This window comes from Rana temporaria, chromosome 5 (genome assembly GCF_905171775.1).
Source record: "Rana temporaria chromosome 5, aRanTem1.1, whole genome shotgun sequence".
In the NCBI taxonomy this organism is placed as follows: domain Eukaryota; kingdom Metazoa; phylum Chordata; class Amphibia; order Anura; family Ranidae; genus Rana; species Rana temporaria.
The window spans coordinates 33330468-33357370 of NC_053493.1; the positions used below are offsets into that span (position 1 = coordinate 33330468).

The following is a 26903-nucleotide window of genomic DNA, read 5'->3' on the forward strand; positions in this document are numbered from 1 at the left end:
TAGCCTTCAGATGCTGGGACTGGTGGTTCTTCATTTTTTGTCTTCTAGCCACAGAGGAACCCCAATATCTCGTATGTCCTCATAGCCTCCAGATGCTGGGACATGTGCTTCTTCTTCTCATCTTCCAGCTGCAGAGGAACCCCGATATCTAGTATGTCCTCATAGCCTCCAGATGTTAGGACTTGTGGTTCTTCATCTTGTCTTCCAGCTGCAGAGGAACCCCAATATCTAGTATGTCCTCATGGCCTCCAGATGCTGGGACTTGTGGTTCTTCATTTTTTGTCTTCTAGCCACAGAGGAACTCCAATATCTATTATGTCCTCGTGGCCTCTAGATGCTGGGACTTGTGCTTCTTCTTTTCATCTTCCAGCTGCAGAGGAATCCCAATATCTAGTATGTACTCATCGTCTCCAGACACTGGGGCTTGTGGTTCTTCTTATTTGTCTTCAAGCTGCAGAGGAACCCCAATATCTACCGCAGTATGTCCTCATGGCCTCCAGATGCTGGGACTTGTGGTTCTTCTTATTTGTCTTCCAGCTGCAGGGGAACCACAATATCTAGTATGTCCTCATAGCCTCCAGATGCTGGGACTTGTGCTTCTTCTTTTCATCTTCCAGCTGCAGAGGAATCCCAATATCTAGTATGTCCTCATGGTCTCCAGACACTGGGACTGGGACTTGTGGTTCTTCTTATTTGTCTTCAAGCTGCAGAGGAATTCCAATATCTACCGCAGTATGTCCTCATGGTCTCCAGATGCTGGGAATTGTGGTTCTTCTTATTTGTCTTCCAGCTGCAGGGGAACCACAATATCTAGTATGTTTTCATAGCCTCCAGATGCTGGGACTTGTGGTTCTTCTTCTCATCTTTCAGCTGCAGAGGAACCCCAATATCTAGTATGTCCTCATATCCTACAGATGTTTGGACTTGTGGTTCTTCTTCTCATCTTCCAGCTGCAGGGGAACCCCAAGATCTAGTATGTCCTCATATCCTACAGATGCTGGGATTTGTGGTTCTTCATCTTGTCCAGCTGCAGAGGAACCCCAAGATCTAGTATGTCCTCAGATACAGAGACTTGTGGTTCTTATTTGTCTTCCAGCTGCAGAGGAACTGCAACTTAGTTCCAGAATGTCCTCATGGCCTCCAGACACTGATACTTTCAGAGGAACCACAAGTTCCATCATGGCCAGATGCCAAGACGTGTTCTTCTCTTTATCTGTCTTCTATCTGCAGGGGAACCACTTGTTCCATCATGTCCTCATAACTTACAGATACTGGGACCTGCAGTTCTACCTCTTCTTCTTTTTCAGCAGGAGTGGAACCACAATGTGCAGCAAGCCCTGACGGCATTCAGATACCGCAACTTGTAGTTATTTTCATTCTTTTTACTGGGGCTCGTGGTTAAAACTATTTCTTTCCAACTGCAATGGAACCACAAGTTTCATCAAGTCCCGGTGGCCTCCAGATACGGGGACTTGCAGTTCTTCTAATTATTTTCCATCTGCAGCAGAACCCCAAATTACAGCAGGTCCTTATGGCTCTCAGATGCCAGCACTTGTTATTATTGTTTATTTTTTATTTTTTATTTATTTATTTTTGTAGAGGAAACACTAGACATGTGCAGTGCCAAATTAGTTTTTTTTAACACATATTGACTAATTCAGAAATTTTTGAGTTTTCAAATTTCCGAATTTTCGGATTTCTGGATTTCCTAATTTTAGAATTTCCAAATCTTTGAATTTCCGAAAAAAGCTAAAAAACGAATGAAATGAAAATGAACACATTTTTCGGCATGTCTAGGAAACACAATCTCTATCTTGTCTTCATGGCTTCCAGGTACCGTGTTTCTCCGAAAATAAGCCCGGGTCTTATATTAATTTTGGCAACAAAAGACACAGTAGGGCTTATTTTTGGGGTAGGTCTTACCATGTAATGTGCTGTCTTCTCTCTCCCTCTCCCTCCCTGCCTGTCAGGAATCCCCAGGGTGAACCAAGTTAAAATGCTTGTAAAATCCTATAATTTACTATTATACAGTATTATATAAATGTACATTGTGGCCCAGATTCTGAAAGGACTTACGACGGCGCAGCGCAGCGCCATGTACGCCATCCTAAGTCCTAATCCGACCCGTCGTATCTATGCGTCTGATTCTTAGAATCAGTTAAGCATAGATATCCATTGGATCCAACAGGCGTAAGTCTCTTACACCGTCAGATCTTAACTGCATTTTTTTTTTGACCGATAGGTGTCGCTTCCGTCGAATTCCGCGTCGAGTATGCAAATTAGCTAGATACGCGAATTCCTGAACGTACACGCGGCCGATGCAGTAAAGTTACGATGTTTATGTTAGGCTTTTCCCAGCGTATAGTTGCCCCTGCTATATGAGGCGCAGCCAATGTTAAGTATGGCCGTCGTTCCCGCGTCGAAATTTGAAAAAGTTACGTCGTTTGCGTAAGTCGTCCATGAATGGGGCTGGACGTCATTTCCGTTCACGTCGAAACCAATGATGTCCTTGCGGCGTACTTTGGAGCAATGCACACTGGGAAATTCCACGGACGGCGCATGCGCCTTTCCGCAAGAACGTCAATCACGTCGGGTCACAGTTGTTTAACATAAAACACGCCCCCCTGATCCAAATTTGAATTAGGCGGTCTGGAGGTATGACCTTTTCATGGTACAAAACAATAATAAACTGGATTTGGGGTATGCAGCTGGTGTGGACATTGAAGTCTATCTCTGGGAGGGCTTTCTTGGACCTGGGGTCCAACAGGCTATAGATAATGGGGCAGATCCTCAAAGAAATTACGACGGCGTATCTCTTGAAATAAATTTTGCGCGTCGTATCTTTGTTTTGTATCTACAAAACAAGATACAACGGCATCTGTGTTAGATCCGACAGGCGTACGCCTTAGTACGCCGTCGGATCTTAGATGCAATTCTCTGGCGGCCGCTAGGTGGCGTTTCCGTCGTATTCCGCGTCGAGTATGCAAATTAGCTATTTCCGACGATCCACGAACGTACGAGCGGCCATCGCATTTTTTTACGTCGTTTCCGTTCGGCTTTTTCCGGCGTATAGTTAAAGCTGCTATATGGTGGCGTACTCAATGTTAAGTATGGCCGTCCTTCCCGCGTATAATTTTGAAAATTTTACGTCGTTTGCGTAAGTCGTCCGTGAATGGGGCTGGACGTAATTTCGTCAAAACCAATGACGTCCTTGCGACGTCATTTAGAGCAATGCACGCCGGGAAATTTTAGGGACGGCGCATGCGCAGTTCGTTCGGCGCGGGGACGCACTTCATTTAAATGAAACACGCCCCCTACCCGCCCAATTTGAATTCCGCGCCCTTATGCCGCGAGAGATAGACTACGCCGCCATAACATACGGCGCAAATTTGTTGAGGATTCAAACCAACTCAAAGTAAGTTACAGCGGCGTAGCGTATCTGACATACGCTGCGCCCGGCGCAGATGTATGTGGATCTGCCCCAATAAGTCTACAAAGGTTCTCAGGCATTTTCTAGTAGTAATCACATTAAACAGGACTTGTACTGTAATGTTAAGGATATTTTGTAGCTTCTCCAAGCCACTTCTGCAGTTCCAGTGAGTGTTGGGAAGATACCCCGGCATTTATAGCCACACCTTAGGACAAGTTCATCCAATCACCATTGAATGTGTAGATGTTGATTGTCCAAGAGCAGAACTTTCACACCTCCCATTCAGTTCCTGACCAATCAATGCTCTTGGACAATCAACATCTACACATTCAATGGTGATTGGATGAAGGTGTCTTAAGGTTTGGATATAAATGCTGGGGTGTCTTCCCAACACTCATAGAAACTGAAGAAGTGGCTTAGAGAAGCCACCTTCATCCAATCATCATTGAATGTGTAGATGCCTATTGTCCAAGATATGAATGGGAGGTGTGAAAGTTCTGCTCTTGGACAATCAATATTTACACCTGCAATGGTGATTGGATGATGGTGTCCTAAGCCGTGGATATAAATGCTGGGGTATTTTCTCGTTACTCATTGGAAGTAGTTTGGGGAAGATACAAAACGTCTCCAACAAGTCCTGCTGATCGTAACTAACTACTACTAGTGGTAGATACTAGGGTTGTTGACCTCTCGAGAGGTTTGCCCTATTGTTCCAGTAATACAGTACAGTGGAACCTCGAATTGCGAGTAACATGGGTAATGAACGTTTCGCAATACAAACACTGTAATTAAAAAAATCCTAACTCAGTTTGCGAGTGTTGTCTCGGAAAACGAGCAGGATTCAGGCCAAAGCGGTGTGCAGTACCGCGATTGGCCTGAGGTGGGGGGGCTCCAGCGCCGATCAGCGCCGTTCGGTAATGCTGGGAGAGACACGAAAATACTCCATTCCCGAACTGTTCCGTGTCCTCTGGCCTTTCCGGACGTTTCTGAGGCTCTCCGGCGCCCCCCACCTCTGGCCGCATGCGGTATTGCATGCCATTGAAGTCAATGCAGAACAAATTTATTTTCATTTTCCATTGACTTCAATGGGGAAACTGGCTTTGATATGCGAGTACTTTGGATTACGAGCATGCTCCTGAGGGGATTATGCTCGTAATTCGAGGTTCCACTGTATTTCACTATACAGGGGCTGTCTGAAGAGTTTGAGTTGATGAATTGACAGAAGAAGTGGCAAAATGGGAACAAGGGGTGAAGAACTGAAAGTGGGGGGGGGGGGTTGAATTTGTATGTTCCTGTTGTCTATTGATGTGCAGATATGTTATATATGCTGAACTGTCTTCACTGGTCACATGTAAAGTTGCGGTCCTAGCTAGGAAAGTATAAATATACTAGCTGTAAAGAGGAGAAGAGGGCACTAACCACCCCCATTTGTTAGTACAGCTCTTCCTTTAGGGCATGGGTGCTCAACCTGTGGCCCTCCAGCTGTTGCAGAACTACAAGTCCCATCATGCCTTTGCCTTTGGGAGTCGTGTTTGTAACTGTTCAGCCTTGCAATGCCTCATGGGACTTGTAGTTTTGCAACAGCTGGAGGGCCACAGGTTGAGCACCCATGCTTTAGGGGCTCTTGCACACTCCAGTGTATTAGGGCCTATGAATAGACGGAGTCAAATATTAGTTTAGCATTTGATTTGCTCGGTAGCCACAGCTGTTGCCTAATTTTGCCCATAGACACACATTGCAGAATTGCCGGGACTTACACTTACACACGCATGGTGGACGTAATTTCTCAACCACAGAATTTTGCCCTACCCCCTTATATATGGCTGTGTGCAAGAACCCTAAATGGTTTTGCATTTAACACGTGCAGGCAGCGTGCACAGGGCAGCAATGTCCCATTTGACTCTCACTTCTAGAGTGTAAGCTCCCTCTGATTCCTCCTCTATTGAATTGTATTGTAACAGTACTGTCTACCCTCATGTTGTAAAGCGCTGTGCAAACTGTTGGCGCTATATAAATCCTGTATACTAATAATAATAATGCCTGGCAACCAATCAGAATTTATCTTTCATTGATCGGACTACTGAAAAGTGACTGCTTGTTTTGGGTACATTGTCACTAACATATGATTATTTTTTTAGGACTTTTAGATTTATGGTGTTTATGTAAATTTACATGAGCAGTCTTAGGCCCCATGCACACGAGACGCTGGTAAACGCGTGTTCAGAGGCAGTTGGACAGCTGCCCCTGAACACATTCAATGTTATCCTGTGTGTCCATGCACACAGTGACGTTTTTCAGTGTTTTTCGGCAGTTGCGTTTATCCTCGTTTTTTCAGAAGCAAAAAAATGGGTTCAGACGCAAAAGTTTCCACGTTTCAGACGTAAAACGCGGCAAAACGCGGTACCGGCGTTTTGCCACAATTTTGTTTATAGCCATTTTTAAAGGTGACCTATTTTTTTACATTAGAAATCTCAGAAATTATGGCAAATGATGAAAAAACATTAAAAAAACATAAAAAAAATTTAATTGCTTGCATTGCATTGTGGACAATTCACAACTTGTGGCAAGTGGACAATCCACAACTTGTGGCCAGGTGACGTAGCAAGTGGACAATCCACAACTTGTTGCAGGTGACGTGGCAGGTGATGTGGCCAGTGGACAATCCACAACTTGTGGCAAGTGGACAATCCCCAGCTTGTGGCAGGTGATGTGGCAAGTGACACGCTAAATACAAGTACACTGCTGCTCTCTCAGCAGCTAATCACTCTGGTCTCACAAAATGGCTGAAATGGTTAAATAATACTGTTTTTTGAGCTTAGGGAGGGTCTTATGATGTTTCTTAACTAAACGCTTATAAACGCAAACGCGGTAAAACGCAGCGAAATTCGCGGCAAAACGGGCATTTTTAAACGCCTGTTTTAGCCTTTAAAAACGTGTGTTTAGCAGAGTTTGCACCGGCATCCCGTGTGCATGGGGTCTTAGCTGCCAAAATAATTGTAATTCTGTTCAAGCTTTTAAACCGCATACACCTGTCATATGCTATAGCCAGGTCCTGGCCATTTAGCTTTCTTCACTGTATACTAAGCAATGCAGCTTGGTTTTGTAAATTCCCAACCTGTGATTGGATAGCAAGGGAGTAGCAGGTTTCTGAGGAGGTTATTTGTGAGCTCTCTCTCCTCCAGTCAGCACTGTGCAATGCAATAAAGCCTGCTAATAATTGTAATAAATACTTGAAAAATGTGTTTGTGCTGCTAAAACTAACAAAAAGTACAGTGGATGGTGTGATCAGGGACATCTGTTTCTTTCACTGTCCAGTTAAAGGCTTGGGGCAGGTGCAGGACAACCAGGGCTCAGAGGAAGTAGGTTTAATAATCCCGGCCATCAGACTCAAGACCTCTAGTGCTGCATGGGAAATCTGTGGATTTAGGCTGAATATTGCAGCAAATGCTGTTTTTATTATTTATTCTTTTAATTGACTGTTCATTATATCTTCTTTTTTTTTTGGCTGAAATTCTGCTTTAAAAATATATATATTTTACTTGTTAGTTCTGATAGTATCTATCATCATTTAAAAGACTCTGCTTCAATAATTGAGGGAGGTTAGTGATGGGCACACCACATCTTAGCACTGTGACGTGGCCAAGCCTCCCGAGTTCCATGTGACCGCCGGCACTGCGCCCAAGCAATGTTTGGGGCAGAAACAAAGGAGTCGGTATAATGTCATGTTGGTTGATAAGGCTTAAAATGGATGTAAAGCCACTCTCATCCTTTCTGAACTACTGCCATAGTGCTGATCTATAAGGATATAGATGCCTCCTGCATGTATCCTTACCTGTCAAATGTCTCCCCTCTGTCTGTTATAAGAACAGAAAAACTGCAGATTCTGTGGGTGGATCTGTTGTCTGAAGTCCTGTGGGTGGAGTTGTGATGTCAGTAAACTCCCGCCCTCCTCTACACTCCCCATTTTTTCCTAAGTATTGCTTACACTAAATTCTGCTAAGATCACTAACATCCAGTCAAAAATCCAGCAAAGTCACCACATGACTTCAGAAAAGGAGTGGGGGTGGGAATTAAAAAATAATGCCTGTCTCCAGGCTAGTGCATGAGATATGTAAATAACCTGTCACTCACAGCAAGGGGGCGGAACGGACTAAGGTTTTTCTCTGTAAGTCCGTTTTATTTCACTGAACAATAAAAGAGGATTGCTCAGAGCTGGATTAACTCTGTGTGGCAAGACTGGGCACAGATGATAGGAAATCTTATACTCTACATTGTGACATCAACAAAAAAATAAATAAATTCAGGTTTACATCCACTTTTGAAGCTCATAGAGGACATGACTGGAGTCTCAGTATCATCCAACTGCCCTTCCATCATATGACTTAGTGGAACGGTGACACTAGTGGTCACACATTGGTAGCCAAGGAAATGTGGTAACAGCTAATAGCAGACAATTGTCAGGGGACAATGAAGACCCAAATAATTTTTCCTTATAAAAGAAAACACCGTATATGGAGTATGCATGAAGATGTCATTTTGTTCCTGGCCAGAGTCCAAGTTTGCAGTAATACCCCGTTGTCCACCTTTCTGATTGAGGCGTCCCCGTGCTGGACTGTGCAGGTGTATACACAACAGTTATACTTTTTTTTATAAAGTTGGTTGGTACTTACAATCAAGTCTTATAAAAAAATATATGAGCATGCAAAACATATTTGCCATCCCCTTGAACATTTGACTAATTGAATAATTGGGTTTTCATTAAAGGGTAGTCACCATTCTCTGACTGTCAGGCTGCATGCTGGTTCCAAAGCAGCATTGCTGAGAATTAAATCACTGTCCCAGGACCAGTATGCAGAAATGTACAGCTTCCATTGTAGAACAAGTTTAGATATAATTGAGTGAACCCCTTCCTCCCTTCCTTCCTTCCTTCCTTCCTTCCTTTCCTTCCTTCCCTCTTTCCTTCCTTTCTTCCCTCTTTCCTTCCTTCCTTCCTTCTCACCTTCCTTCATTCCTCCCTCTCATCTTCCTTCTTTCCTCCCTCTCATCTTCATTTATTCACACTCCATCCATTCATATATTCCTGTTTTTTTTTATTTCTTTATCCTACTTTTCTTTCTCCCTGTCTTTCTTTCTTTCTCCTTCCTTCCTTCCCTGCTTCCTCCATCCCTTAATTTTTTTCTTTCCTTCTTTCTTCCCTTTCTTTCCTCCTTTCTTCCTTCATTCTTTCCTTCCATACATTCTTCCTTTTTATTACTTCTTTCCTTCTCTTCTCCCTCTTTCTTTCCTTCCTTCCTCTTACCTTTCTTTCCTTCCTTACTTCCTTCTTTCTTTCCTCCCCCTCCTCCCTTTCTTCTTCCCCCTTCCTTTCTTCTTCCCCCCTCCACCCCCTCCCTTTTTTCTTCTCCTCCCTCCTTCCTTTTTTTCTCACCCTCCTTTCTTCCTTCCTTCCTTACTTCCTCCATCTCCTTCTTTTCTTCCTCCACCTTCCTTCATTCTTTTCGTACTTTCTTCTTTCCTAGCTTTCTTCTTCCATCTCTCCTTCCTTCCTTCCTTCCTTCCTTCCTTCCTTCCTTCCTTCCTTTTCTTCTTCTTTCACCTTTACTTTCCTCATTCCTTCCCTCCTTCTGTTCCTACCTTCCTGTCTATCTTCCTCTTTCCATCCCAACTTCCTTCCTTTCCTCATTCTCTTACTACCTTCCTGTCTTTATTCCTCTTTCCATCCCTTCTTCCTTCCTTCCCTCATTCTCTTACTACCTCCCTGTCTTTATTCCTCTTTCCATCCCTTCTTCCTTCCTTTCCTCATTCTCTTCCTACCTTCCTGTCTTTATTCCTCTTTCCATCCCTTCTTCCTTCCTTCCCTCATTCTCTTCCTACCTTCCTGTCTTTATTCCTCTTTCCATCCCTTCTTCCTTCCTTCCCTCCTTCTCTTCCTACCTTCCTGTCTTTCTTCCTCTTTCCATCCCTTTTTCCTTCCTTCCCTCCTTCTCTTCCTACCTTCCTGTCTTTCTTCCTCTTTCCATCCCTTCTTCCTTCCTTCCCTCTTTCTCTTCCTACCTTCTTGTCTTTCTTCCTCTTTCCATACCTTCTTCCTTCCTTGCCTCTTTCTCTTCCTACTTTCCTGTCTTTCTTCCTCTTTCCATCCCTTCTTCCTTCCTTCCTCCCATATTCATTCACAATGTACTGAACAGCACTGCAGCTGAAGTGTCCTTATGCACAAATTCTGTTTATTTTAGTTCAGTTTAAACTTGCATTCATATCATTATTTACAACTATATTGATATCAAGCTGGTCTTTGTTACACATATATAGAAATCATTGAGAAGACCAAACCTCCTCTTTAAGGCCCCCTGTGTGGATGTGTGTGACCTGTAACCTCAGCTCTGCTAATGATGAGAATGGGGAGGGAAGTAGCTGGGAAGTGGGAAGGAAGACACACTCGCTGGTCGGGGGGGGGGGGGGGACAGTGATGATCTGAACAAGTATTTGGGGTTGTCCTGTTGACTGTACACCATGACAGCAGCCAGCTTTCCCTGTCTACCGGCACCCATGAGATTGTGGCCAGGTGCAGCTAACAATGACAACCGTCCTTTATTATCTATAGACACTTCACAACTCCTAACCTTACCTCAGGCCTCGTACACGCGACCGAGTTTCTCGGCAAAAACCAGCAGGAAACTTGCTGGGATTTTTTTTTTGCCGAGGAAACCGGTCGTGTGTACATTTTTCGACGAGGAAACTGTCGAGGATCCCGTCGAGCCAAAAAGAGAGCATGTCTTCTTTTTCCTCGACAGGAATGGAGAAACTTGCCTTGTTGAGTTCCTCGACAGCCTAACAAGGAACTCGACGAGGAAAACGATGTGTTTCGCCCGTCGAGTTCCTCGGTCATGTGTACGAGGCTTCACCCTCGAATCTCAGGCCTCGTACACACGACCGAGTTTCTCGGCAAAAACCAGCAGGAAACTTGCTGGGATTTTTTTTTTTGCCGAGGAAACCGGTCGTGTGTACATTTTTCGACGAGGAAACTGTCGAGGATCCCGTCGAGCCAAAAAGAGAGCATGTCTTCTTTTTCCTCGACAGGAATGGAGAAACTTGCCTTGTTGAGTTCCTCGACAGCCTAACAAGGAACTCGACGAGGAAAACGATGTGTTTCGCCCGTCGAGTTCCTCGGTCATGTGTACGAGGCTTCACCCTCGAATCTCAGGCCTCGTACACACGACCGAGTTTCTCGGCAAAAACCAGCAGGAAACTTGCTGGGATTTTTTTTTTGCCGAGGAAACCGGTCGTGTGTACATTTTTCGACGAGGAAACTGTCGAGGATCCCGTTGAGCCAAAAAGAGAGCATGTCTTCTTTTTCCTTGACAGGAATGGAGAAACTTGCCTTGTTGAGTTCCTCAACAGCCTAACAAGGAACTCGACGAGGAAAACGATGTGTTTTGCCCGTCGAGTTCCTCTGTCATGTGTACGAGGCTTCAGTGGAAAGTTGGGTGTTATAATAGCCAGAGCTGACCGTGCGTCTGCTATGGGGCCCTGAAGCACCAGGGGTGCAGGACTGTCTGACTGCACAGATCGTATTTGGCAAATACTGTACATATGGATGAAATATATGTATACAAAGTTCAGAAACCTCTATATACCATTTCTATTAAGAAAATTAACATTCTGAATGAGAAAAATTGCCTTCCAGATAGAGATTAGAGAAATGGGGGCCCCTTCATGGTTTTGTTATGGGGCCCTATCACTATCACACATAATTCCGGCACTGCCCATGGGGTTTTCTTGTGTCCTATCCATCGTCAATATAAACAAAGAAGTAGGGCGCTCAGTGAACCAAGACAGCCAATATGCGGTTAAGAAATATTGGTATGTTAAACAGTGACAGCCAATATAAAATTGAATAATATTGGTATAAAAAAACCTGTGACATATGTAAAAAGTAAAATAGAAAAAAAAAAGTAGTATAAAAGTCCATAAACGTAATCAACATCCAACTGATTGGATGAGAAGAAATTTGATGGAGTGCTGGTGAATGTTATAGATGAAATGAGAATCATCCACCGGAAAGAACACCCAATTAGTGAGAATATAATCTCCTTACCAGATGGGTTGACCGTAATTGCACCGGTCTCATAAGGCCCAGGGATGTTTAAAGTCTTCCCAATCGGACTTTCTTTGAGTATGGAAGGTGTAGGGAACAGTTCCAAACAGTATACACTTCAGTAGATCAATACCCAATCAGGCTCCCATGAAATAAAAAACGGAGGGATACCACATAGTGTAAAACCGTTATGATAACAGATTTTAATAAGGGTATGGATCCACTTACAATTAGATGAAAATGTACAGGCATGATAACATGAGAGAGGGACGCGGCGTCTCCTCGGGGCTTCCTTCGTCTGCTCGACTCCGTCGTTGCGTGTCTCCGTACGTTGCGTGATGACGTCACTTAGCTAGGCCACACCTACGTGTTTCGGCATCAAAGGGACGTCGTCGGGGATAGGCTGCTGAGTGTGCATCATCACTAAGTCCATTAAATACAGATTCGACTCCATTTTGAATGAGGGCAAATGTAAGGGAGGTATGGGAAAGACACAGCAGACATACACGTATTACCGTGTAATGTCTGTGGAGTAAGCAGACTTAAAAAGTAATAATAATAGAGGCAAATATCTACCGTCTTGTGGGAAAAAAAGCAATGACAAAGGAAGAACGCAGATCAAGGAGGCGCCGTAATACCACATCATGAACAACAAATGCACAAAATTACATACATACTAATTAAAACATATACATAAAAATTTTAAAATTAATAAAAAAAATTAAGTTTAAAAATACATTTTAAATCCATCGTCAACCTGACTTTGGTTTAATAACAATCCAGGTGTAACCTGTGTAGCCTAATTCTTTCATAGAGAGTTAAATAAATGTTATGTGATAGTGTGAAGTAACAGTGTTTGATTTCCCTTTCCCTGCAGATGATGTAATCCTTCGGATTGGTGCCCTCTATGCGCTGCGTCCCGCAGCTCGCCGCCTGGCAGTTCTCGGCTGCGTCTCTCTTCAGGACCTCGAGGACCCGTCAGCCACCACAGACTTAGGAATCCGGCTCCTCTACTTATACTTGGACCACCGGGAGGTGGAAGCCCTGTACCCCTGCCTCCTCCCTCCTCATCTCTAGGGTGCTTATGATGGAGAAGGACCAACAAGCAGATCAGCAATATGAGTGTGTGGCGGAGATAGGGGAAGGAGCATATGGCAAGGTGTACAAGGCCCGTGACCTGAAGAATGGAGGACGCTTTGTGGCCCTGAAACGGGTGAGAGTGCAGACTGGGGAGGAGGGAATGCCGCTTTCCACCATCCGGGAGGTGGCTGTGCTGAGACATCTGGAGACCTTTGAGCATCCAAATGTAGTCAGGTAAGAGCGAAGGTGGCTCCTGTGGCCCCACAGGTGACCCCACAGGCACAGGGTTCGATTTAATGTTTAAGAAATGTAAGCAATTGGATGGAAGGCATGGGCTATTTTATATAATGTTGGAAGCCATCCAGTCTAGGCTCCATTCACACCTAGGCTTATTTACGCCCGACGCTCGATAAGCTGGAGGGGAGAAATACCATTGCCCTCTATGGAGATGGTTCACATCTCAACGCCGAACGCCTGAAGCTCAAAAAAAGTCCCGGACCCTTTTTTTCAGGCGGCTTCAGCGTTCGGAATAGGAGATGTGGACCTGGGGGTTAAAATCGTGGAGTTTTGTCGCCGCAAATGGCGGTACAAAACGCCGCAATTTGTCGCCGCAATTCGCGGGACAAAACGCTGCGAATAGGTGTGAATGCAGCCTAGTCACTAGCCTTATATGAGCAGTCAGGGAACCTCTACAATAGAAACTACTCAGGAAGATTAAGCTAAACTTGGCCCTCAGCTCCTGGGATTTATTTTTGATCGATTATTGTTGATTGAATGTGCAAATGCGAGGCACTTTTCTCCGGCATATTCCCATTTCCACTGAAAAAGGGTATTATGTATGAATGGGAAATATGGAGGCTGTCATTGCAGACCTCTTCTTCTTAGAAGTGTGTGTTGGCTGTCTTACGAATCCAGTGACTTCAATTTTTTTTTTAGGGCCAACTTTTTTTGTTAACCACTTGCTTACTGGGCACATATACCCCCCTCCTGCCCAGGTGAAATTTCAGCTTCCGGCACTGCGTCGCTTTAACTAACAATTGCGCGGTCGTGCGACGTGGCTCCCAAACAAAATTGATGTCCTGTTTTCCCCCACAAATAGAGCTTTCTTTTAGTGGTAATTGATCGCCTGTGCGGTTTTTATTTTTTGCGCTATAAACAAAAAAGAGCGACAATTTTGAAAAAAATACAATATTTTTTACTTGTTGCTATAATAAATATCCCCATTTAAAAAAAAAAACAAATTTTTTTTCTCAGTTTAGGCCGTATTCTTCTACATATTTTTGGTAAAAAAAAAAAATCGCAATAAGCGACTGGTTTGCGCAAAAGTTATAGCACCTACAAAATAGGGGACAGAATTATTATTTTTTATTATTTTTTTTTTTTACTAGAAATGGCGGCGATCTGCGATTTTTATTGGGACTGCGACGTTATGGCGGACACATCGGACACTTTTGACACATTTTTGGCGCCATTCACATTTATACTGCGATCAGTGCTATAAATATGCACTAATTACTGTATAAATGTGACTGGCATTGAAGGGGTTAACACTAGGGGGTGAGGAAGGGGTTAAATGTATCCCTGCATTGTGTTCTAACTGTAGGTGGAGGGGGGGGGGTGACCGATCTATGTCCCTATGTACAAGGGACACAGATCGGTCTCCTCTCCAGAGACAGCACCGCTGTCTCTGTGTAAAACGGCAATGAGAGATGATCTCATATGTTTACATATGAGATCATCTCTCATTGGCCGCACAGATCGCATCGCAAACGGCCACTCTGATTGGCCGTTCGCGGCGATCTGTAATTGGCTGTGTCCAAGGGACACGGCCAACACAGAGTTTCCCCGCTGCGCGTTCTGGAGCGCGCGCGGGGAACGCGCAAAGGGGTGGACGTCAATTGACGTCCACTTGGATTTTGGGATCCGCGCTGTAGCCGTCATTTGACTATAGCGCGGGTCCCAAGCGGTTAAACTGGGTAAAAAATAATAAAGTTCAGGCTGCAATACTCACATGTAATCAGGAGCTGTTCCCTACAGAATTTCTGATCTGGCACAAGATATCCTCAGTAGTACATACTATGAATTAATTGGCACCATGGTCATGCCATTAGAGCAGGGGTGTCCAAACTTTTTTCAAAGAGGGCCAGATTTGATGAAGTGAACATGCGTGAGGGCCGACTATTTTCCCTAACATTTTTTGAACCATTAAAATTAAATGCAAATTAACGAATACGCTGCCCAACGAGAATTCTCCTGTCTTTGTGGCTGTGTGTGGTGAAGAGTCTAAGGATGAGTTTGGGCATGTTATTTGGATATACCGTATTTATCAGCGTATAATTCGCACCTTCACTTTAAGAGGGACGTTTTAGGAAAAAAATACAATTTTAAATAATGAACTGTGAAGCAAAATAAGGGTCAGTGCCCATTAATGCAGCCTCACCATTGCCATGAATGCAGCCTCACCATTGCCATGAATGCATCCTCACCATTGCCATGAATGCATCCTCTGAGTGCAGCCGGATCAATGCCCATCTACAGCCTCGGAGGGGACAGGGAGGGGGGCGGGACGAGCGCCAACGGATTACATACAGAAGAATCTCCTGTTTTCTTGGCGGCCTTCCTATTACAGAGGCCACCAAGTAAACAGGAGATTCTCCTGTATGTTATCGACAGCACTCGTCCCACCCCCCTCCATGTCCTCTCCGAGGCTGCCAGAACGATAAATACGGTATATATCTTTTGTGGCCACTCCAACGAATCCCAGAGTTCCACGGGGTGCTCTGGGATTCGTTGTGGGCCACAAAAGATATGTATATATCCAAATTACCAGTGGGGCTGCATTAAACCAAAACACGGGCCGCATTTGGCCCCCGGGCCAAGGAGATGGCAGACAGGGAGATGGCAGTATACCCTTTGGGGGCGCAAGGCTGAATAGCGGCCAGTAGCCTCTGGTGCTCTTCCCTTTTAATACAACACAGGCTTTAAAAAACACAGATCTGTGTACTAGAGGGGCCATCTGAATGCTGCCATGGATACTGAAAAGCTAGGTGTATGTGGGCCTGGGGTAGGCTACAATACTCACCTGTAATCGGGAGTTGTCCCCTGCACAATTTATGTTTCGGCACGAGAAACCCTCTGTAAGACATACAGTACTACAGTGCATCTGGAAAGTATTCACAGCGCTTCACTTTTTCCACATTTTGTTATGTTACAGCCTAATGCCGCGTACACACGATCATTTTTCAGCATGAAAAAAACTTTTTTTTTACAAAATGTCATTTAAAATGATCGTGTGTGGGCTTCACATAATTTTTCAGGTTCTGAAAAACGACAATTTTTTTTTCCGAACATGCTTTTTTAACGTTGTTTTAAACTGTGTCATTTTTTAGGTTGTAAAAAATGATCGTGTGTGGGCTAAAAAGACGTTAAAAACCCACGCATGCTCAGAAGCAAGTTATGGTTGTAAACCTCCAAATTTTTATTTTATTTTTTAAACCTGAAAGACAAAGGCATAATGCGCTAGTATGACTAGCATACTAGCTCATTATGAATTACTTACCTTAGATCGAAGCCCCCGCAGCGTTCCTCGTCCCCCCCCTCCAGTGGCGACATCTCTCCCGGAGGTTACATCCGGGTATCGCCGCTCCGGCGCTGTGATTGGCCAGAGCGGCGATTACGTCATTCCGCGCCCACTTTTCACGGCATGAAACGGCACGGAGTGCCCTTTCAAGACGGCGCATGCCCAGAAGGCGACGGCTCTCGGGGTAATTGCAAATATCTCCGAGACCGTGAAATTGCATGCACCTACAGGTAAGCCTTAATCTAGGCTTACCTGTATGTCTAACTTCCCCAAAGGGGTTTACAACCACTTTAAAGTTTCACTGTACAAAGAATACCCAATCACGTGCAAGGAAAATAAAAAAAATTAGGGCTGTGACTGATTAAAATTTTTGTGTTCGATTAATCGTTTTTTTTTTTAATCGATTAATCGACTAATTTCGATTAATTAACGCACATACAGATACAACTACTTTTAGCTGATCTCCTTGCATTGCAACTCTGCATTAGCCACTGGTAAATGTGGTGGGGGCAGTATGGGGGCAGATGTGTATATTCTTGCAGTATGGGGGCAGATGTGTATATTACAGCATCTGCCCCCATGCTGTAATATACACATCTGCCCCCATGCTGTAATATACACATCTGCCCCCATGCTGTAATGTACACATCTGCCCCCATGCTGTAATATACACATCTGCCTCCCATACTGCAAGAATATACACATCTGCCCCCATGTGTACATTACAGCATGGGGGCAGATGTGTATATTCTTACAGTATGGGGGCATATGTGTATATTCTTGCAGTATGGGGGCAGATGTGTATATTAAGGCATGGGGTCAGATGTGTACATTACAGCATGGGGGCAGATGTGTATATTACAGCATGGGGGCAGATGTGTATATTCTTGCAGTATGGGGGCAGATGTGTACATTACAGCATGGGGGCAGATGTGTATATTCTTGCAGTATGGGGGCATATGTGTATATTCTTGCAGTATGGGGGCAGATGTGTATATTACAGCATGGGGTCAGATGTGTACATTACAGCATGGGGGCAGATGTGTATATTCTTGCAGTATGGGGGCAGATGTGTACATTACAGCATGGGGGCAGATGTGTACATTACAGCATGGGGGCAGATGTGTACATTACAGCATGGGGGCAGATGTGTACATTACAGCATGGGGGCAGATGTGTACATTACAGCATCTGCCTCCATGCTGTAATATACACATCTGCCCCCATGCTTTAATATACACATCTGCCTCCCATACTGCAAGAATATACACATCTGCCCCCATGTGTACATTACAGCATGGGGGCAGATGTGTATATTCTTGCAGTATGGGGGCAGATGTGTACATTACAGCATGGGGGCAGATGTGTACATTACAGCATGGGGGCAGATGTGTATATTCTTGCAGTATGGGGGCAGATGTGTACATTACAGCATGGGGGCAGATGTGTACATTACAGCATGGGGGCAGATGTGTATATTCTTGCAGTATGGGGGCAGATGTGTACATTACAGCATGGGGGCAGATGTGTACATTACAGCATGGGGGCAGATGTGTACATTACAGCATGGGGGCAGATGTGTACATTACAGCATGGGGGCAGATGTGTACATTACAGCATCTGCCCCCATGCTTTAATATACACATCTGTCCCCATACTCCAGGAATATATACATCTGCCCCATAATGTTACCACACACAGATGGTTTTCCTTTCTTACCTGACTATCAGGCAGGCAGACCCATCTGCAGAGTAGCTGATGGACACACGTGCGCAAGGGAAGAAGATACAAGCAGGCGGGCAGGTGATGATGACGTCAGCGCGCCGCGGCTCCGGAGCTAGGCCGAAGCCGCGGCCTTTCCTATGGGCGAGACCGCGGAGCTCACTCCGCGGATCGTCATCGATCAAAATAATTTTAATCGACCAAAGAAATTAACGATTAATCGACCAATTAATCGTTAATTTCCGCAGCCCTAAAAAAAATGCATGGAAGTCAGCAGAACTTCTGCTCATTTACTAAGCTCTGGATCAAGCCTTGTCATTTTGTCCTAATTGGGCAAGATCACATGATCTCATTAGGGGGGACGACGTTGACGTACACAATGCTGCCAGGACCTCTTCTTAAAGTGGAGTTCCGCCCATAAATATAACATTACATCAGTAGTTTTAAAAAAATGTCATTAGTCCTTTAAGGAATTTTTTTTTTTTTTTTAGATGCCTTCAAAGTGTTGTTGCTAGGCAGAATAGTTAATCTTCCCTCTTCCTGCACCTAGGTGCTTAAGCTTCCTAACCTACACCGCACAGACTCCTGGGAATGTAGTGGGTGTAACTTTCCAGGAGTCTGTGCACTCCCCAGTCTCGAAGAATCATGTGACTTGGACAGTACAGGTGCTGAAACCTGATCTGAAACCTATTACACTGCTTGTGCAGCACTGAGCATGTGCGAGATCTGCAAGGCTGAAATCCAGGAAGTCATACAGTCTGGCTTCATGATGCCCACACTTAAAATGGCCCCAGTCAATTTCTATTTTATAAAGTGTCTAAATGCTGTAACAACCTAACAAAACAGACCTTAGTTTACAGACTAACTTTACTAGAATACATTAAGCTTGTGTATTACAGGGGTATTTATATTTAAAAAGTGAAATTGTGGCCGGAACTCCGCTTTAATGTGCTGTGCTGTCTATACAAAGGTGATCTCCATACAGGTGATCTTCCGTGGATACCATTGCATTTCAGTTTACATCAAATGTCTTGTCAGCAGCATTGGGGGATATTTATCCTTGAAATGACCAGCTGTGAGGATCTGTGACGTGAAGTTCTATTGCTTCTTCAGCGATACAAGGTCAAAATTGGAACGTTTGTTTCCTACATTTCCTCAGTGCTCAGGATTCTGTACTTGGACTGAGAAAAACATGGAGGCCGCCATTGCTGACCTTTCTGAAGACGTCAGTTGCCTGTCAGTCTCTGGCGTCAGCACTTAATGAGCCACATCCATAGAGAAATGTGGAGCAAGTCAGAACTCTTGTTTGGATCAATAGCTTAAAGGTATTGAGGAAAGTGACAAGCCTCGTACACACGATCAGTCCATCCGATGAAAACAGTCTGAAGGACCGCTGTCCTAGGTTAACCGATGAAGCTGACTGATGGTCCGTCACGCGACACACCATAGGTTAACCGGTTGGGATCCGCGCTATAGTCAAATGACGGCTACAGCGTGGATCCCAAAATCCAAGTGGACGTCAATTGACGTCCGCCCCTTTGCGCGTTCCCCGCGCGCGCTCCAGAGCGCGCAGCGGGGAAACTCTGTGTTGGCCGTGTCCCTTGGACACAGCCAATTACAGATCGCCGCGAACGGCCAATCAGAGTGGCCGTTTGCGATGCGATCTGTGCGGCCAATGAGAGATGATCTCATATGTAAACATATGAGATCATCTCTCATTGCCGTTTTACACAGAGACAGCGGTGCTGTCTCTGGAGAGGAGACCGATCTGTGTCTCTTGTACATAGGGACACAGATCGGTCACCCCCCCCAGTCACCCCCCCTCCACCTACAGTTAGAACACAATGCAGGGAATACGTTTAACCCCTTCCTCACCCCCTAGTGTTAACCCCTTCAATGCCAGTCACATTTATACTGTAATTAGTGCATATTTATAGCACTGATCGCAGTATAAATGTGAATGGCGCCAAAAATGTGTCCGCCATAACGTCGCAGTCCCAATAGAAATCGCAGATCGCCGCCATTTCTAGTAAAAAAAAAAAATAATAAAAAATAATAATTCTGTCCCCCATTTTGTAGGCGCTATAACGTTTGCGCAAACCAGTCGCTTATTGCGATTTTTTTTTTTTACCAAAAATATGTAGAAGAATACGTATCGGCCTAAACTGAGGAAAAATTATTTTTTTTTTTTTTAATTGGGATATTTATTATAGCAACAAGTAAAAAATATTGTATTTTTTTCAAAATTGTCGCTCTTTTTTGTTTATAGCGCAAAAAATAAAAACCGCACAGGCGATCAAATACCACCAAAAGAAAGTTCTATTTGTGGGGAAAAAAGGACGTCAATTTTGTTTGGGAGCCACGTCACACGACCGCGCAATTGTTAGTTAAAGCGACGCAGTGCCGGAAGTTGAAAATTCACCTGGGCAGGAGGGGGGTATATGTGTCCAGTAAGCAAGTGGTTAAATAACCGATCGTGTCAGAATGCGGTGACGTAAAACACAACGACGTGCTGAAAAAAACGAAGTTCAATGCTTTCAAGCATGCGTCAACTTGATTCTGAGCATGCGCAAGTTTTTAACCGATGATTCTGCATACTAACGATCGGTTTTGACCTATCGGCTAGCAATCCATCGGTTAAATTTTAAAGCAAGTTGGCTTTTTTTTAACCGAAGGTTAAAGAACCTATGGCGCCCACACACGATCGGACCGTTTTCATCTGTTTCAACCTATCGTGTGTACGAGCCTACAGATGTGTTTTTTTCTAGAATATGATTTTTTCCGCCTAAAGTTGTTTTCATCAACAGAAAAACCAACACATTTTGGGGGTCAACAGGTCCTCCGTCACAAGGCCTCGTACACACGATAGGTTACCCAGAGGACAACGGTCTGAAGAAATTGTGACTTGATAGACAAGCGATGTCTTGATATGCAAGTAGCGTCATGTCACAACTGAGTATAAATGAGAAGATAGGCACCTCTAAGGCCCCTTTCACACCAGGGCGGGAGGTGCGGTGGCGGTATATCGCCTCCAGAGGCGCATTGCCGGCGGTATAGTCGCGGCGTCCCATTGTTCTCAATGAGAAGGAGCCGTGTAGGAGCGGTAAACACACCGCTCCTCTCACCGTTTCAAAGATGCTGCTGGCAGGACTTTTGGAGTGGTCCCGCCAGCGGGCTTTCACACTGAGACTGCAGGGCAGGAGTTTTTCAGGCGGTATTTAGGTGAAAAAATCCTCAGTGTGAAAGGGGTCTAAGTGGAGCAATATGGTTACATTTAACCTCCTTACAACCGCACGCCGTCAAATGACGGCGGGCGGAATACCCTATTGTTCTGACAGGACGTCATATGACGTCCTGTCATTTAAAGCCGCTAGGGGGCGCGCACCCGTCGCAATACTGGAAACACAATGCACGTGCCGGCGGCCGCGATGGCCGCCGGACACCCGCGATTGCCCAGTAACTGAGCAGGACCGTGGATCTCTGTGTGTAAACACAGAGCTCCACGTCCTGTCAGGGAGAGAGGAGACCGATGCTGTGTCCCTTGTACATAGGGACACAGATCGGTCACCCCCCTCCCCCTACAGTTAGAACACTCACTAGGCTACACATTTAACCCCTTAGTGATTAACCCCTTCCCTGCCAGTCACATTTATACAGTAATCAATGCATATTTATAGCACTGTTCACTGTATAAATGTGAATGGTCCCAAAAATGTGTCAAGTGTCCGCTATAATGTCGCAGTCCCGAAAAAAATCGCAGATCGCCGCCATTACTAGTAAAAAAAAAAAAATCATAATTATGTCCCCTATTTTGTAGGCAATATAACTTTTGCACAAACCAGTCACTATACGGTTATTGCGATTTTATTTAATTTTTTTACCAAAAATATGTAGAAGAATACGTATCGGCCTAAACTAAGATAAAAATATTTTTTTTTTTTTAAATGGGATATTTATTATAGCAAAAAGTAAAAATTATTGTGTTTTTTTTTCAAAATTGTTGCTTTTTTTTGTTTATAGCCCAAAAAATAAAAATCGCAGAGGCGATCAAATACCACCAAAAGAAAGCTCTATTTGTGGGGAAAAAAGGACGTCAATTTTGTTTGGGAGCCACGTCGCACGACCGCGCAATTGTCAGTTAAAGCGTCGCAGTGCCAGAAGCTAAAATTTCGTCTGGGCAGGAAGGGGGTGTATGTGCCCAGTAGGCAAGTGGTTAATGAAGGTACAACATTTAGCAACATATTGCTACACTTAGATGCGCATCTCTTCTCTTTTATACTCTGTAGCTCCTGCTGGATTTTGCTTCTAATCCCCTTGTGGAGGCTTCCATTAGTGGATGGACATTTTGGGGTAGATTCAGGTAGGGACCGCGTATTTTTGTGCGGGCGTAACGTATCCTATTTACGTTACGCCTCCGCAACTTTGACAGGCAAGTGCAGTATTCACCAAGCAAAGTTGCGGCGGCGTAGCGTAAATAGGCCGGCGTAAGCCCGCCTAATTCAAATGTGGAAGATGTGGGCGTGTGTTATGTAAATTTATTGTGACTTCACGTGAATGACGCTTTTTCCGAATGGCGCATGCGCCGTCCGTGAAAGTATCCCAGTGCGCATGCTCCAAATTAACCCGCAAAAAGCCTATGCTTTCGACGTGAACGTAAACTACGTCCAGCCCTATTCGCGAACGACTTACGCAAACGACGTAATCGACGGAAAATTCGTCGCTGGCCCGACGTCCATACTTAACATTGGCTGCACCTCATATGGCAGGGGTAACTTTACGCCGGAAAAAGCCTTACGTAAACGGCGTATCTGTACTGCGTCGGCCGGGCGTACTTTCGTGAATAGGCGTATCTAGCTGATTTACATATTTCTAGGCGTAAATCAGCGTACACGCCCCTAGCGTCCAGCGTAAATATGCAGTTAAGATACGACGGCGTAGGAGACTTACGCTGGTCGTCTCTTATACAAATTTTGGCGTATCTGATTCTTTGAATCAGGCGCCAAGATACGACGCCTCAGACTCAGAGATACGACAGCGTATCTGGAGATACGCCGTCGTATAACCTATCACATTGCTACAATCTTTTTATATGGACTATAAACTGAAGGACTTATGAATAAATTGTGGAACGAATCATTTGAGTTTCCATTATTTCTTATGGGGAAATTTGCTTTGATATACAAGTGCTTTGGATTACAAGCATGTTTCTGGAACAAATTATGCTCGCAATCAAAGCTTTTAGACCCTTTCATACTGAAGCGTTTTTAACGCGTTTTAGCTGTAAAAATAGCGCTATTAAAACGCTTATAAAACGCTCTCCATGCATCTCAATGGACCCTTTCACACTGAGTCCTGCAAGCAGCATCTTTGGAGCAGCTTTTGGGCGCTGAAAAAACGCTCCAAAAACGCCTCTCTATTCAAATGAATTGAAAGCGCTGTAAAAACGCCTTACCCTTTCACACTGAGGCACTGCAAAATCGCCCTAAAATGTTAGGGTCTTAGCGGTGCTTTACCAGCACATTGGGATTGCAGATGAGGCTTCGCTCGAATAACGCTCGAATAACGCTCGAATAACGCTCGAAAAACGCACCAGAGTGAAAGGGGCCTTATTGTATTAGAGACGTGCAGGACCCCTTCATCAGGCATGTGACAAACAGTATATCTGATGAAGGGTTCCTGCGGTGCTCTGAAACATCGCTACTGTAACTATGATGTGATCGCTGAATAAAGCTTTGGACCCATTCTGGAGATCCTTGGAGTGCTGGTGACAGTGGCCTGGATTCAAGAAGCAATTGCGCCTGTGTAACCATAGTTACGCAGCGCAATTGCTTACTTGCCCCGGCGTAACGAATGCTCCTGATTCAGGAACCTCGTTACGCCGACTGCAGCCTAAGATATGCGCGGCATAACTCTTATGCCCGCATATCTTAGGCTGCATTCTTGCGATGGCCGCTAGGTGGCGTTCCCGTTGTGCTCAGCGTATAGTATGCAAATTGCATACTAACGCCGATTCACAACGTTACGCGAGCCCTGCGTACGCAATTTACGCCGTTTCCGTACGGCCAATGTTACGTATACCCGTCGTTCCCGCGTCGCGAAATTTCAAATTTACGTAGTTTGCGTAAGTGATTTGTGAATGGCGCTGGACGCCATTCACGTTCACTTTGAAGCAAATGACGTCCTTGCGACGTCATTTGCCGCAATGCACGTCGAGAAAGTTTCCCGACGGAGCATGCGCTCTACGATCGGCGCGGGAACGCGCCTAATTTAAATGATTCCCGCCCCCTACGGGATCGTTTAAATTGAGCGCGCTTACGCCGGGCATTTTGCCGGCGCGCCCACGCAATTTACGGAGCTACTGCTCCGTGAATCAAGGGCAGCGCAGTAAATTTGCGGGGGCGCAGGGCAAAAACATTGCCCTGCGCCTCCGTAAAAAAATGCGCAATTGTACTTGAATCTAGCCCATTCTTCTTACCCTCAAACATTGACACACAAACACCATGCAAAATTCTTTGTATTTTTAATACTGTTCAATGTAATGAATTATTTGCGGAAACACAAGAAAATTGTGCATAAGGACATATAGATAAAACTTATCTTGCATTGTGATCCACTGATGTTATCAGAAAATTGATAAAACAAACATCTTGTGAGTCTCTGTCAGAAATAAAACCTCCAGTAAGATATAAACCTCCAGTAAGATATAAACCTCCAGTAAGGCCTAAATCACCAAAAAGATCTCCAAGAAACAAGTTCAGTAATTTTACATACATGTGGCGTGCATCATTTTTGCCGTTTACGTAAGACATACGCCGGCGTAAAGATAAAACACCTCTGTAGGTGGCGCAGCCCATGCAAAGTATGGACGTCGGAACTGCCATCGGATTTTACGTAGTTTACATAAGTCGTACGTGAATGGGGCTGGGCGTAGGTGACGTTCACGTCGAAAGCATTGAGTATTTGCAACGTGATTCTGAGCATGCGCGCGCATGCGCCGTACGAACGGCCTTCATTTACATGGGGTCACGGTTAATTTATATGTAGCCCGCCCACTACATGCCTACTTTGAATTAGGCGGGGTTACGCCGGCCCATTTGCGCTACGCCGACGTAACTTAGGGAGCAAGTGCTTTGTGAATACTGGCCTTGCCTCACTATGTTACGTCGGCGTAGTGCAAATGGGATGCGCAACGCCGGCCAAAAGATACGCGGCTCGACTTTTATAGGCGGCAGAGGGGTGCCCCCTTCTCCCACCGATTCCCGGTAATTTCTGAGCTTATCAGAGCCATCGGTAAGCTCGGAACCAATCTGGTGCGGCCAATAGCTAGGCAGGAAATCGAGTGAGGACAAGATAGCCCCCACTTGGCTCTATGCTCTTGGAGGACCGGAGCGACGTCTGACGTCACGTCCTGTTCTAAGGCAGACAGAAATAAAAATTTTTTTTTAAGGTATAATATATTCTTTTATTTTAAAAGTAAATGAGAGATTTCGGGTCTTTAGGACCCCAGATCTCTCAATAAAGAGGACCTGTCATGCTTATTTCTATTACAAGGGATGTTTACATTCCTTGTAATAGACATGAAAGTGATAAAAAATAATAATTAAAGGGACAGTGTAAAAATAAAAGAAATACGATTTTTTTTTTTTAAAGCACCCCATCCCTCCGAGACCGCGCGGAGAAGTGAACGCATGTAAGTAGCGCCTGCATATGTAAAGGGTGTTCAAACCATATATGTGAGGTATCGCCACAATTGTTAAAGTGAGAGCAATAATTCTAGTGCAAGACCTCCACTGTAACTCTAAACAGGTAACCTATAAAATATTTGAAAGCGTTGCCTATGGAGATTTTTAAGTACCGTAGTTCGTAGCCATTCCACGAGTGTGCGCAATTTTAAAGCGTGCAATGTTAGGCATCCATTTACTCGACGTAACATCATCTTTCACATTATACAAAAGAATTGGGCTAACTTTACTGTTTTTTATTTAAATTAATTAAAGTGTATTTTTTCCCCAAATAATTGCATTTGAAAGACCGCTGGACAAATACACTGTAATGTAAAATATTGCAATGACCGCCATTTTATTCTCTAGGGTCTCTGCTAAAAAATATATCATGTTTGGGGTTGTAACTAATTTCTAGCAAAAAATACAGATTTTTACAACAACAAATGTCAGAAAAGGCCTGGTCTTAAAGGAGAAATATGTGTTTCTGGATTTTTCTGAGCTGTGGAGGGGCGGGGAACGGCTCGCTGAGAGGCTGAGACTGCCATCAGTCCAGGCAGCTGGCGGATCCAGACTTCAGAATTCGAGATGACGCGGTGCCTGGACTGATCTTGGTGACGTCAGCAAAGAGAGGACTCCAGACTGCTCTCTGCTGAAAATGGGTTACAGGAGTGCAAAACGAATTGCACTCCTATGACCCTTAGAAGAAGTCCAGCCAAACAAGCTCAGGCTGGACTTCTCCTTTAGTCCCCCATTTTTCGATCGTTATTCGAGCGAAGCCTCATCTGCAATCACAATGTGCTGGTAAAGCACCGCTAAGACCCCCAACGTTTTAGGGCGTTTTTGCAGTGCCTTAGTGTGAAAGGGTAAGGCGTTTTTACAGCACTTTCAATTCATTTCAATGGAGAGAGGCGTTTTTGGAGCGTTTTTTTCAGCGCCCAAAAGCTGCTCCAAAGATGCTGCTTGCAGGACTCAGTGTGAAAGGGTCTATTGAGATGCATGGAGAGCGTTTTATGAGCGTTTTAATAGCGCTATTCCAGGCCGGGGTCGTATGCTACGCAGAGCTCCAAATTGCTGGGAGGGGCCCCAGTGACTTACTGGGTCCCCCACTTTACTGAGAAGATCCCAGGCTGGGTGCCGTTCGATTGGGGGGGTCGGCTTGAGGAGAACCCGGAGGCAGGTTGTCCAACAGAGCTTGAACGAACCATCGGGGATCTGGTGACTGGAATGCTGACAGGTACTCTTTGCTGTCATCCGGTGACCTATGTTCAATCT

The 26903-nt window shown here is 44.7% G+C and overlaps 1 protein-coding gene across 1 annotated transcript in view; it reads left to right on the top strand.

The window, feature by feature from the left end:
* CDK6 (cyclin dependent kinase 6) overlaps positions 1 to 26903 on the top strand; it is a 248119-nt gene that overhangs the window by 3585 nt on the left and 217631 nt on the right. Inside the window, exon 2 of the mRNA XM_040352342.1 lies at positions 12403 to 12839. Within this exon, the coding sequence (XP_040208276.1) occupies positions 12610 to 12839 (230 nt within the window). The 5' untranslated portion in view covers positions 12403 to 12609. The remainder of the gene's footprint in view (positions 1 to 12402; positions 12840 to 26903) is intronic.